General features: G+C 38.4%; 1 protein-coding gene across 7 annotated transcripts in view; it reads right to left on the bottom strand.

The window, feature by feature from the left end:
• LOC105568161 overlaps positions 1-14,122 on the bottom strand; it is a 31,927-nt gene that overhangs the window by 7,417 nt on the left and 10,388 nt on the right. For 2 of the 7 annotated variants that reach the window (XM_012023594.1, XM_012023592.1), the window contains exons 4-15: positions 12,814-12,849; positions 11,270-11,452; positions 10,871-11,014; positions 10,613-10,795; positions 10,327-10,458; positions 9,945-10,259; positions 9,670-9,852; positions 9,449-9,580; positions 9,016-9,330; positions 8,489-8,818; positions 8,085-8,405; positions 7,389-7,571 (exon numbers count right to left, since the gene is read on the bottom strand). In XM_012023594.1, coding sequence (XP_011878984.1) covers positions 7,389-7,571; positions 8,085-8,405; positions 8,489-8,818; positions 9,016-9,330; positions 9,449-9,580; positions 9,670-9,852; positions 9,945-10,259; positions 10,327-10,458; positions 10,613-10,795; positions 10,871-11,014; positions 11,270-11,452; positions 12,814-12,849 — 2,457 coding nt within the window. The other 5 variants (XM_012023595.1, XM_012023593.1, XM_012023596.1 and 2 more) reach the window with 4 other exon arrangements.

The raw sequence follows: 14,122 nt of genomic DNA on the forward strand, positions 1-14,122 counted from the left end.
TTTAGAGATTATCGGAAAAAATAATTAAAAACTGAACTTTATTTTTAAATTTTATTATTTAGTATTAAAATATATTTTACTATTCAAGATAAATATTTATCTTTCCGTCATTTTCCTGCATTAGTTCGTATATAATCATAATATTGTATTAATGATTTTCATGAATTAATCATTCAGGAAATGATATGATGAATTCGACATTTCTGATAAAAGTCATTATTGTATCGTGCAGACGTACAATACAATAAAAGAGTTTATATCATTATTAGAGCGATGATGGATAAAGCAAATACAGGGGATATTAGGAAATGTGTATTTATTGTTATCGTATAATATCGACTTTTATTATCGTACATGCTGCTCTTATGCGAATAACACGGATTTATTGACTCGCACGCAACGTTCACGAGCAATAATTCATGACGTCTGATAATCGTGATCACAGATACAGTGAGACAAAAAGTTTCGTTCATTGATGATGCGACGAATTTTTCTAAAGTATCTAAAATGATCAACTTTACGGTCTTAGATCGCGATACAATATTACGCGAATCCCGCCTGTAATATTATATGACAATTTTAAGAGTGATGACACATTTGTATCTTGCGCAGATTATTAGATACAGAGCGAGAAAATGAATATATATAAGAGAAAGTATTTTAATTACAAATAAATAAATAAATAAATAAATAAATAAATAGATGCTATTATTATAGTGTTTACCGCGCGTTTTAATCGCAGTTTTTCGAAAGCCTATTCTTCATTTTATGGTTCATACAGCCAGCATGAACCTAAGCTAGATAAACTTTAAAAATGTTGAATGTAACAAAACACATATCGAGTGAATCTCAACATATCGCAAAAAAAGCAGAAATTTATGCCGGAATTAAAAATAATTTTTAAGTAAGAAACTCAATACATACAATTACTTTATAACTCTTAAGATTTTATTTGTATGTATGCATTTTTGTATTTTATTTTGTATATCATTTAATTCCGAAAGTACATAAATCCCGAAATTTCAAGAATAAGATTGCGATATAGATGATAATTTCAGTAACTGTTATGAATATTTTAAAACTATGGCAATTTTTTATTGACATTGTCAAAATTGTTAAAATGATATTCATGACGATTCTGATTTTTTCCCGTTTTAAAACAGAAAACTGATATAAACACACTGTAGGAACTCCATGTATTAAGAAATCTCGTTATAAATAAAATTATAGGCAAGACATTTGTTCATAGCTTTGCACTAACTCTGGGTCTCAGCCATTTCATTCTTGAGATCTCTTTAGTCTTATAAATATAATGTTGAAGAGGAAAGTTAGCTCGAGGATCAGTAGGCTTTATTGGGATAGAAGAGAAAGCATACAGAGATCGATAAAACGGAGGCTCCAGAATGAAAGGGTTTAGTTACAAACGATTAATCTCTCTCACGTTAAATTAAACGCTAGAGCGCGTACCGCAAAATCTAGGTAGAACACTATCGATAGTCTCGGCAACAGCGACTGTTTACACTTCCTTTTCTCTATTACTAGAAAGTCCTACCCATTACTGCGTGCGAATGTTATATCGATGAAATGCAACAAATCGGCGGTATCGCTCTTCGTGACGTTAACGGGTTAACGAGTAAAACAAAACCGATAAACAATATTCAGCGTTAGACGGCGGTCGGATGTTAAGGATCGAGATTCTACATAAGAAATGCATACGTTACGAGAATAATTCTGTTTATCGCGTGACCATCGGCAGGCATCGAACTGACATGCTGTCGAATATTACTCTTCTCGAATATTTTTAGTATCGTATACGCACAGCCGATGCCGAATTAATTCTCTTAATATCCTTTTATCGATCGTAGGATGCGTTTACATCTAGGCTCCTTACATACGTAATATTAACAGAAACATTAAAATCGCTCGCGGATGTTCATTTACTTTTTGCGCATGACAGACGGATGAACACATCGAGAAGAAAGATGACGATGTCATTTACGACTACAGCGATGAAGATGACATTGTATTATGATACTGATGACGATGACGCTGACGGTAATAACACAATAATGACGACAAGTGAATTCGACGGCGAACACGATGATGGGACTTCATGGGATACTATTGTTGATAATTGATAAATGATGACAACAATGCGTTGAATAGTAACGACATATTTCGTTCCTTTAAGAAACATAAAATCTTTACTCGCTCAGCGGCGAAATTTATCTTGTTCGTGCTGTTAGCATATGATAACATAGAGCACCTGACTTCTTCCGTCATTGCGCGAAATTTCTGTCGCGCGAATTGCCTTCGTTCGACCATCGTCCTGCGAGTCCTTTTTCTTCATTCCCTAATCGCCGTTCACAGCTCGACCTCGCGCGTCCAGACGCCGATGTACGTGTCGGGCATTTAGACCTTCATGAGGTACGGTATTCCAGCCACAACTGCAACAACCCACAACCCCGACCCAACTCTCAGTGAGAGGACAGAAAAATTCATTCTCACTATTTTTTTGCGCCTTTATGTATTAAATACACTGTCGTCTGTCCTCTTCCATAACGATGTACGTTCAAGGGGATTCTTGGGGTCCGAATTCAAAGCAGATATTTTGGATCGATCAATGCATAGCTCGTAGGAAATTATATATTTACGGACGAAGGTTTTACAAACGTTAGGAGCTAGGCTGATTTACGAATTGCTTTTTTTTTTAAACATATCGCCGAGACGAAGATTGTCCAAAAATTATTTTATTGGCGATAACTCATAAATGTATATGTACATGAAATCGTTTATCCTCAGGGGAGAAAGTAACTCTTCGTAATTCGTGAATAACCCCAGCTCCATCACCGCCGCGCTGAATTATTACACGATAAGAGATTACGCTCTGCGAATGATTCGGCCGAATCATTGATCATTCGATGGTAATAAATTGCCCGATAAATAAATGAATCGGCGCGATCAAGAAATCAGTGCTCGTTATTCTGACGACTCGAAGACTCGGAGAATCCAGCCGGTGCCGGTGCCAGAGCCGCGTGGAAGTCACGTGTCGAATCTTCGATCGTCTTGTTCGTCCGGAAGTTGTGCGTCGTTGACGCTCTTCATGGACCGCGCGTGACCCGCGAAGTACCTGCATCCGAGATACGAGGACGAAAAGTCAGGTGACCGTGATCTTACTTCCGCTGCAGCGAACCTTTTCGCGCCGGGTGGCTCGGCCTCAGAAAATCTATCTTCGAGCTCACTATTTCCTTTCCTGTTGTGCTAAGCATTTATCGCGTTCACCGCTCGCTATTCTTTTCCCAAAAGAAGACAACGTGTTAAATCGCTACCCACAGCGCAGACGATCTACCGCTTGATCATTCTTATTTTTCGATTCGAGTTTAATTCATTTGCGCGTTTGCTGTCCGATTTGGTTTTTATTCCGAAGAAATCGGCTCGATGGTTGTCGTGTCGATGAAAATTTGTTCTCCTCAGTGGATGTTTATGTTTAGTTTGCCGAAGAGGCGATGGACCGTACGCGTGGGCAGCTATTTAACTTCGCGGCCGGTTGGAATATTTACCGCTTCCAAAAAATCCCCTTTTGGCCTTGGACTTGGATTCCTTTGTGTCGCTGTCGATTTTCGATGATATCGTTGCCGATTTTTTACTCTCCTTGGCCGTGAGCTTGTTTATCGGCTTCAAAGCCGGCAGTAGTGGCTTATCCGTTCTGCCGGTATCTCGAAATTTGCTCTTGTCCTTAGTAACCGGGCCGATTTTGGTGACCTTGGCGACCTTGGTGCCGTGGGCGAGCTTGGTGGGACAGCACTGGTAGGGCTCATAGGAGGGAATCTTGGGTTTCGCGCTTTTACCTCCCATCCCGATGTAGAAACAGCCGTCGCCTGCAGTAAGCAAATATACAACGAGTCAGATACAAAGAGAATGAGAGAGATTTGTAAGAATTGGCTAGCCTATTGAATGGTCTTGTCGCACAAGTCAATCTGGATCAAATGATAAAAATAAATGGAGCACGGATAAAATTGATCGAATATAAGGGAACAAGAATGGCAAAAAGAGAAGGGAGAGAAAAAAGATAAATGAACGAGACATTGGAAACAAATAAGAAAGAGAGAATTAAGGAGAAACCAAAATATATTGACTCGTGCGATCTCGACGTTGCTAGCGCATAGAGAACGTTCCACTGCAATCCCAATTGCTTAGCAAAAAGCCAAACGTGCATGTTTTTAATAGACAATGTTTTAATAGAGAATTCTCGCGGCGAGTCGACGACTCTTTCTGGATAGCCGTTGAACCAGCCTCTTCTTCGTGGCTTCTATATACGTTCAATAGCGATTCCCGTATTGTTTATCTAATACCGAGTATGAGATGCATATGCTCGTAACGAGAAGAAATATTGATTTGCTACGATACTTTGCAATATATCACATTAATCCGAAAATGTTTATATTTTCTCTTTTTAAACGGAGACTAGTCCGATTCTTTTCGACTCGTAATTCGCTGCAGACGACAGCTGTCAACAGAAACCATCGGCTCGCTTCGGAGAAGCTCGTATTTCAATTGGTAAAAATGCGAACAAGAAAGACTGGAGCTACGCACTGTAAATTTCTCGGTATCTACATTTTTTCATAAGAGCAAATCGAACATGAACATTTCCTTATGTGAATAAAATATGATGTATAGCTATTAAATTAATATGGAACATTATTACTCGAAAGTATTTAAAAAATTTCCTTTGGAAATTGTTACGAAATGAAAAGAATTCATAACAACGGCCTGATTGCGTAGCTCCGCTAAAGAAGGATTGTTATAAGGCGGACATGCATTACGTGAGAAAGTTGAGGAACTTTGAGGAAACTCTGACGACCGAATGGAAAGGAATCCAGGCATATGGATGCACTTTGCTAGTGTAAGTAAAAAAATATGGTAACAATAAGTGCATGCAGATATGGTCCTACACCGCCCAGCTCTACCGTGAATGGTGAGTGAACAGCCAAGTTTCATCTAAATTACGTTGTTATAGTCTATACCAATGGATCTATTGGTATGCATTTCTCTACTGCTTTAGGATATCATTGTATAGTTTCTGTCTTTCGCGCAACACAAAGCCCGTCACACTTCGATCTCACGTGAGCTCCTCTTCGGCCTCCTGGGTTGTCGTTGGGCCTTTACCTTTGTCCAGGATTTTCTTCAGAACTTTGTTCAATTTATTATTATCTTGGCTATCTTCGTTGTTATAATCATCATCATCATCGTCATCGTCATCATCATCATCATCATCATCATCATCATCACCATCATCATCGTCATCGTCATCGTCATCGTCGTCGTCGTCGTCGTCGTCGTCGTCGTCATCGTTGTCATTATCATTATCGTCGTCGTCTTCGTCGTCATTATCGTCGTCGTCGTCATCATCATCATCATCATCCTCATCATCCTCATCATCGTCATTATCGTCATCATCATCATCATCATCATCATCATCATCATCATCATCATCATCATCATCATCATCATCATTATCATCATCATCATCGTCATCATTATCATCATCATCATCATCATCATCATCATCATCATTACCTGCATATTAACGGATTATGGATAATATATAGCGCGATCGGAAACCGAATTGTGTACCTAGGTTTTTTGTGATCGATATTGGCCTCGGTCCAAAGGGATATGACATGCATAAAAAAATTTTTTAATGACAAACATTATAGACGCATCACATTAAACATTCCCGCAATTCTGTTACATACGCAATATATTGTTATATTTGATTACGTAAAAAAGAAAAAATCTGATAATTTTCCCACTTTCTACATCGTGTAACATTTATAGTTTACGCGTTTATTTATCACACGAAGATGTGAAGACAGGCTAAGGTAATCAAATAATAATCTAACAATGTGGGCATGTGTTGTGAAGCAATCGTTATGAAACTTATGAAAAATTACAAGTGGGATTATTATAGTTACGTGATTTAAAGATAATAATATAAATATATTAACTAACAATGATACTGATACTAAATATTGCCAAACGTAACGATAATTTCTCACGAAATTATCTACAATATATATTTTTACATTCTTTTGTATCACACTTTTTTTCTTCTAATCTTTGCAATAAGAATAGGTTTCTTGCAACTTTAACTTCATATTAATTTAAATCACGAAAGCTTCGTTAAACGCGTCCAAAAAGAAGTAAAAAAGAAGGAGAAGAAGAAAAACAGCCGTTAGTGCATCGAAAGCTGCAAAATCTAAAGCTTCAAATATTTGAGCAATTTATAGTCGTTATTCATCATTCAACGGTGACGCGCCGTGATGTTTTCTTTCGCGAAATAGACTCGAGAAGAATTTGCACGACGCATCACCGGCAACATGTGATGCGTTTCGCATTATTGCGTCGACTGCAACTACATATCAGTATGTAACGAAACAGCGAGTAAAAAAAGGCAAAGTAAGTAAGATAAGCTTGCGAGTGTAATTTAAATGCATTGTACCGTAATTGAGAATATAATATGGCCAGCGTGCATGTTGAAAATCGCGTTTCACCGAGCTTCGTGACGTCCTACATTTTGGATCAAACTCTTTTTTTTAACCAGTACGCGAACCGAGACAACGGGCCGTCAATAAACGAATACAGAAAATCCCCTTAGATTCGACGGACGTTTCGTTCGTTTTTTCCTTCTTTTTCGTTTATTATGACTGCGATCATGGCGATCGTGGTGGTGGTAGCGTGATCGGGGTGATCACCACGGCGTGAGTGTTGTACTCGTAGCCCGGTGGTATAGTCACGACCGAGATTAACGTCACAAAGAACAGTACACCAGTAATAATAATCATCATCCTAGAAATCGCCTTACTTTTCTGTTCGATTAGCCATTCCAGAACTCTGTCCTCGTTCTTAAGATTACCTACAAAAGGCACACACGCGTATCAGGATCAGCTAGCTTCGATAACGCACCGTGATCATTGTCGATGTCATATTTCGCGTTATCGCTTTATCGACGTGGAAATTGCTGAAAGGAACATGCTAAGTCACTCTTCATTGTGACCCTATTATGTGTCTCAATATATTTGAATTTTATAGTACTTTGAATTGATATAATTTTCAAGAGAAGTTAGTAACAAGCCAGCTTTTTATTTAACCACTAAAGGATAGACTAAACCACACTGCATTGTTATTGAAATTTTATTTTATTGTAATCTCTTCGTTAATTCATGACAATTTATTTCGAGGTAGTGAAGAGTGACTTAATAAAGGGAGTACGCGCAGCATAAGGTGACTAGATCTTATTTCTCTTCCATGAAAAACGAAGATTATATAACAAGGGGGGGAGAATCAGCTTGATAATAAAAACAAAATTAAAAACTGTTGGTACTTACCGTCGTACATGATGGGGACTCCGGTCTCGTAGTAAACGAGAGCCGGGAAGGAGAAAACGCCGATTTCTGCCGCCAGTTTAGCGTCGTTCGATTTGACGAATTGAATGCCGTGTTTGTCGGTATCATCGTCAATCGTTTCCAACTCCTCGAGAATCTCCGCGCAGGATTCACATTTGTCGTCGTCTATTAAAAACCATAATTGTTTTATCATGCATAATCTCGAAGACGTACACAAAATATAAATTTACATCAGTTTTTTATTATTTCTATTCGAATAGATGCTATTTGGAATTATATAAACGTAATTTAATTACATTAATTAATTACGTCGGTTCTGAAAGAATCAAGATAAATAATATATGCATTTTCTTGTGGAAGACAAAAATAATATATTGTTGCATCCGCGCCGAGATAATCCTCGGTTTCGAGCAGAGCTGAGCTGCATATTATTATATAAAACGCCTCTCACCCCCATTTTATGAATTCTTTGACAAATTTTGAACCAATTTATCTATAAAACGTATCGAAGAAGATATAAACAATATCTATCAGATATCGATAGGCAGATAGATACAATATGTAATGTTTTATTATAAATATTTTGATTTATTTTGATTTTATTGCATCCAATATTTTCCTATAATGTTGAAATGCGCTACATATGTATAAATTTGATAGCTAAAAGTCAATACTTACAAAAGAATACGGCGAGATGCTCGACATCGTTGATCAGCACTTGTAATGTTTTTCTATCGACGCTCTCGATAACATCCGGTGTTGTTGTACGAAGCTCGAGGACCCATTCTAAGATCTCTTCCTCGTGCATCATGTCGCCCGTATAGATCTGCCGGAACTTGTGTCTATAGAATGCCAGCGCCGGTAGTCCCGGAAGATCGTATTCCTTCTCTATTCCCTCGTCGGAGATCTTTACAAAGTCGATCTCCTTCTCTTCGCACTCGTCGTCAATGTTCTCGAGCTCCTGAAGGATCTTCTGGCTCTTCTTGTCGCCTTCTTTGTCTGCAAACCAAGCATTTCCATTACATCACGATCAATCAGTCAGTTATATAGTAAGTTATAATACAGCGATGCGTTTGACATACAGAAAAAGACGACGACGTAATCGTTCTCATCGAGAATGTTCTCCAGCATTTTAGCATTGACTTCTTCAATTTTTCCTGGTATCTCCAAAGTGTCCTCGTCTGTGATCCAAGATAATACCTCGTCCTCGTCATCGAGATCGCCCGTGTAGATCAGTGGGTCCTTGTTTCGGAAAAACGCGAGAGTCGGGAAACGTTTGATACCATACTTCTTCGCTATGCTAGTGTCTTCAGTAGTAACGAATATAATGCCTGTTTCATCCAGCTCGTCATCAATATTCTCCAATTCGTCGAGGATGTTGTCGCATTCTTCTCCTTCATCGCAACTTCCACCTATCGCAATTTTTAATCGATTAGGTATGTTTGAAGCAAACAAAGAGAGTAATTAACTCGATGATATTATTGTCACGCGCCGAGACGGCCCTCGAGATCGAGCCGTATAAAGTCGCCTACTTGTAGCAAGAAGGAGACGGGCGGGCGTAACACTATTGAGAATTAACTCGATTTATTGATGAAAAATGTGTGCTTACTGAAATATACCACAACATATTCGTGCTCCTCTATAAGATCCGTCAGTATCTCGTCCGTGACTTCCTCGATGGTAGCGCTGTTCTTTTGTTCTATCAACCATTCGAGGACCTCGTCCTCATTCAGCAGATCGCCCTCGTATATCGCCGGTATTTTATCTTCGAAATACACCAGGGTCGGGAGATGATCGATACCGTATTCCTTAGCCTCGGCGTCGTTGTCTATGCGGACGATGACGATCCCCTCCTTCTCTAGATCGTCGTCTATGTTCTCCAACTCGTTCAGGATCCGCATGTCCTGTTTGTCGTCCTTGTCGTCTACGGAAAAGAATCAATTCGCTGGTCGCTCTCACTCGCGACCGTACAACAGCACCTACCTAACAAGTAACAGTGGAAGAATGTTAAAAGGAGGTAGAAAGACGAATCGATCGCTTACAAAACAGGACTGCTATGTACGGCGACGTCTCTACGAGCTTTTCGACCATTTCATCCGTTACTTCCGGGATCTCGGAGTGTTTTTTCTGATGTAACAACCAGCCCAGTATCTGGTCCTCGTTCATGAGATCGCCTGCGGAATGCAGTTGGAAGAATTTTCTCAACAATTTCTCTACTTGTGATTATCTTGTTTCCTTTTTTATGTAAATGGAAATTACTAACCATCGTAAATATGTGGTATCTTTCGTTCAAAGAGCACCAAAGTGGGAAGCGTGTCTATGCCATATTCCTTTGCTTCGTCCAGATCGCTGATCTTTACAAAGGCTATGTTGTGCTGGTCACAATCGTCGTCGATGTTCTCCAGCTCGCTCAGCACCTTCTGACTCTTCTTCTGATCTTTGTCATCTGCCGAGTGACGATAGAATCGTATCAATAATTATGTCGATGTTTATGTAAATAATTAGAGCTTATAAGAGCAGCGCGAGTGTGTTACTGACAAAAGAGAACGGCTACGTGTGGCATCTTCTCTATAACCATATCGAGCATCTCATCCGTAATGTCCTCGATCTGATCAGCCTTCTGTTGCTGCTCCAACCATTTGAGCACTTTCTCCTCATCCTCGAGATTACCCTCATATACCGTCGGAATGCCCTTCTCAAAGTAGAGCATCGCAGGTACTTTTTGAATGCCGTACTCCTTAGCTTCCTCCGCGTTATCGATCTTTACGAACGTTACGCCGAGCTGATCGCATTCATCGTCGATGTTCTCCAGTTCGTTGAGAACTTTCTGAGACTTCCGATCGTTATTGTCGTCTGCGTTATGAATACACTTTAATATCATTACACCTAATACCAATCAATTAATTCACAAACAACTTACAGAATAATACGGCTAAGGTCTTTCCATCTTTGATAAGGCGATCCAGCATCTCATCGGTGACGTCTTCAATCTCGTCCTTCTCGAGTTGCGACAACAGCCACTCCAGAATTTCGTCCTCATTTTCTACATCTCCTGCAATTGTCGTGTTATTTTGTTCTTAGATGAATTAATTTATACAAATAATTAATTTTTTTTCTTTTATTAGAGTTGTCACGATTTCGATTATTTCCGATACTATTTGGATACCATTATCATTTCGCTCGATATGTTCGATTCACCTACCCACCGTCGTAAACATTTGGGATCTGCTTTTCGAAATAGACGATCGCGGGCACATCGTCGATTCCAAATTCTTCCGCCGCCTTCTCGTCGTCGATCTTCACGAACTGAATACCGTGCTTGTCGCAGTCATCGTCGATCTTTTCTAGCTCGTTTAAGACCTGCATAGAGTCTTCGTCACCGTGATCGTCTGCAATCACGAGGGCGCATTACGAAGAGATTAAGACAAACGAGGTTGAAAGAAAAGATGCAAAAAGATACGAACAGAAAAGAACGACTAAATTGTCAATGTTTCCAATTAGCGTGTTCAACGTCTTGGCGGTGACATCTTCGATAATGTCCTCTTCATCTCCCGTACTCTTGTTCGCCACCAGCCATTCCAGCACGTCTTCTTCTCTACTCAACTCATCTAAGAGCACGTACTGCGAGTTAATTTCATCTCTGTATCTAATCCACGTAATACAACTAGAGTACAGTAAAATGTTACAACGACAAAAATTTCATCATCAGTTATTAGCCATCGAATTTTGTACATCAATGGAGTTTCACCAAGTTCTTACAAGAAATCATCCAGTTCCAGTTGTTACAAATAGAAATCAAGTATGTTTTTAAAGAAAAATGAAAATAACACATCATAAATTGTCTTTACTTTCCTCATACTTACGTTCATAAATGACTGGAATTTGGTGCCTATAGTATACAAGGGCTGGGAGAGGGCCGAGATTATACTCGTCCGCTAGCTGTTCGTCCGCGATCTTTACAAAGCCGATACCTAATTGATCGGCCTCATCGTCAATGTTCTCCAGTTCTTGCAGAGCCTTGAGACACTTTTTGCAGTCCGGCTTGTCTGTCCCATTTAAAACAAAATGATGTATTATTGCGTGCTTCTATTATTGAATAATCAATATTATTTTCGAGTCTTATTCCATTCACATATACGGCTTTTTCATACAAGATTAAAAACTTTCCTATAATTCAAATTTTATTTTGTTACTCTGTGGCTCACTGAGCACATTTAACACTGTCGATAATTATTAGACATAAAATATACACATAAAAGTCAGAAAATTTTGCTATCGCTATCAAAAAACTTGATCAAATACTTTTCTGTGTTTTTCTTTCAGAACAATGGGGAATGACCGTCATTAGATATGTTAGATTTAAATACAAATAATATTGACATTGATTGGATTAGTAGACACAATTATTTTTAAATTTTCACTCTTATACACGTTGTTCTATTCTAAACAAGGGATGAGAAATAATGCATTCTATATTCTATATCTGATTGGTACACACTTATGAATGAGAATAGAGATTGAATATTTGGCTAATACTTAGATTAATTAAGAATCACTATTCAAAGCGCTAATAAATAATGAAGAAATAAGAACGGGAAGCTTGAGATGTTAGTGTTGACTCTTTATCAATATTACACATTAAAGTCATTCTGCATTAGTCGCAAGCGCTTGGTCACAAATCCGAGGAGAATATAGGATTCTCATAGGAGAATTTTTCTAGTAAGACTCTAAAAAACGAATTCTCCTATTTGGTAGCGAAGTTGCGTTCAAGCACTTTAGACTAATGATTTTTAAATTGTTATATCGTATCCAACTGCTCTAGTTCATTAAAAATAATTTCTAAGATTTCATCGGAGTATCCATCGTATAGATATTAGAAATCGTATATGGAAAGTGAAATGCATTAATGTAAAAGTCCTTGCCGCTGCATTGACATCCGTTTCTCTTCGCGTACTCACATCCCACTGTCGTTGTACACGCACATTGGAGCGAGGTGCTGCAGGGATGACGCGATAGATACAACTCTGATAATCGACGAACACGCAGATCGACAAGTTAAGAATAAGTGTTTGGAGGAAATTGTCATATGTAAATGCGTAACAATATGTCACCAATCCGGATGATGCACTTGCAAAGATCTCGTAATTTTTGCTTCTAACATCATAAAGTAATACGGTTGCAGTAGAAAAATAGGCACTTCAAGAAAAAAATAATTTATTTCAAGCATTGCAATGGTAGAAACTGCGAGAACAGCAAAGTGATCTTCCATTAGTGCGTCAGCCGATATCGAATGCATGTAGGTCAATGTTGTGTGTATGTGTGTATTTACGTGTGTGTGTAAAAAAAGCATAGGATACAGACGCTGTGCCACAGACTTTAACCACATCTCTTGTATGTATGTACTTACTAGAACCGGTGCCTGCACACCGCTCCGTGTCTGGACCTATTCGTATCAACACACACAAGAATTTTCACATATATGTATTATTTACAAGTATATTTTGTATGTGATCGGATCGCAAATTGGATGCATATTTTTTAGCACTCGAGATTTGATTATATCTGTCAGTTTGTTAAAATTCACTTTTGTATTAATATGAAATTATCCACTTTGCGATAGGATATTTTAACTTGATGATCATTGGCACGGACAATTGACAAAAGACAAAAAAGACAAAAACAGTAGAATTGAGTGGACTTTACAGAGCTAGTACAACGCTTGACAAATTGACATAAACATTGCATTTTATACAGAGAACGATAGCTGTCGACATTAAAAAGACGTTATTTCCTATCATTTGATTTATTAGTTAAATAAGGAAATATCGCTCTTTGCATCGTTCTCTGTATATGTGAAATTAGAAACATGAAACTGTACATAGTGATATACATGTATCTAATTAAGAGTCTGTAATAACGGTAGCGAAAGATCTAAAAAGCCACCTTATTAAAAGTTTGCCATTTTATTAATTTATTATGCTTTATGGTGATCGACGTGCACATGAAGTATATTTGAAATCGCAGCGTATTTGTGGGAAAGTTAATTTCGCGATTTCCATATTTTATGTACAGAGTGACGAACAATTTTGTCGCACACGTGACATACACAATTGATTAGTAAGACGTCGGACAATAACAGATTAAACGGATAGGTACACGGATGACGGGTACATTATCAGGGTACATTACGTAGCTTTACTGTGTTTTCGTTGATCTTTCGACGTCGACTGATACAGTTACTAGCCTAGAACTTTGTTAGTTTCGAACCAGATGGGTTTCGAACCAGGGAGAATCTTACAAGATATACAATTTGAGAGAATTCGGAGGTGCCAGCTGAGACCAGTCATCCTCCGGTTTATCTACGTCTCCGCCATTAGTTAAAACATCATTCACTCGTGCACTTAAATTAGAGTTGTTCAACTATGTGCTCACGAGCGACTGCTTCGTTTCGTATTTCTCATTCACTGTCCGCGTTTCTTTTCTGCTGTTTCGATCGTAGACTCAAGTTTACGCAACAACTTTCTTAAATTGCCTCGAATACCAACTTGATACAATGTAGAATTTTCTCTTTTCACTTTGGAGACTAAACGTGTAGAAGCAACTTCGTAATCCACAAGCCATATTTTAAAACTTTAACGTTAAATAATAAAGTTTTTACATTAATTTTATTGTAAATAAAATGGCGAATATTGGAGAACGTGCCACTCCGAATGGTC

This window comes from Vollenhovia emeryi, unplaced genomic scaffold, assembly GCF_000949405.1.
Source record: "Vollenhovia emeryi isolate VEMERY1.0 unplaced genomic scaffold, V.emery_V1.0 DF939131.1, whole genome shotgun sequence".
Classification (NCBI taxonomy): Eukaryota; Metazoa; Arthropoda; class Insecta; order Hymenoptera; family Formicidae; genus Vollenhovia; species Vollenhovia emeryi.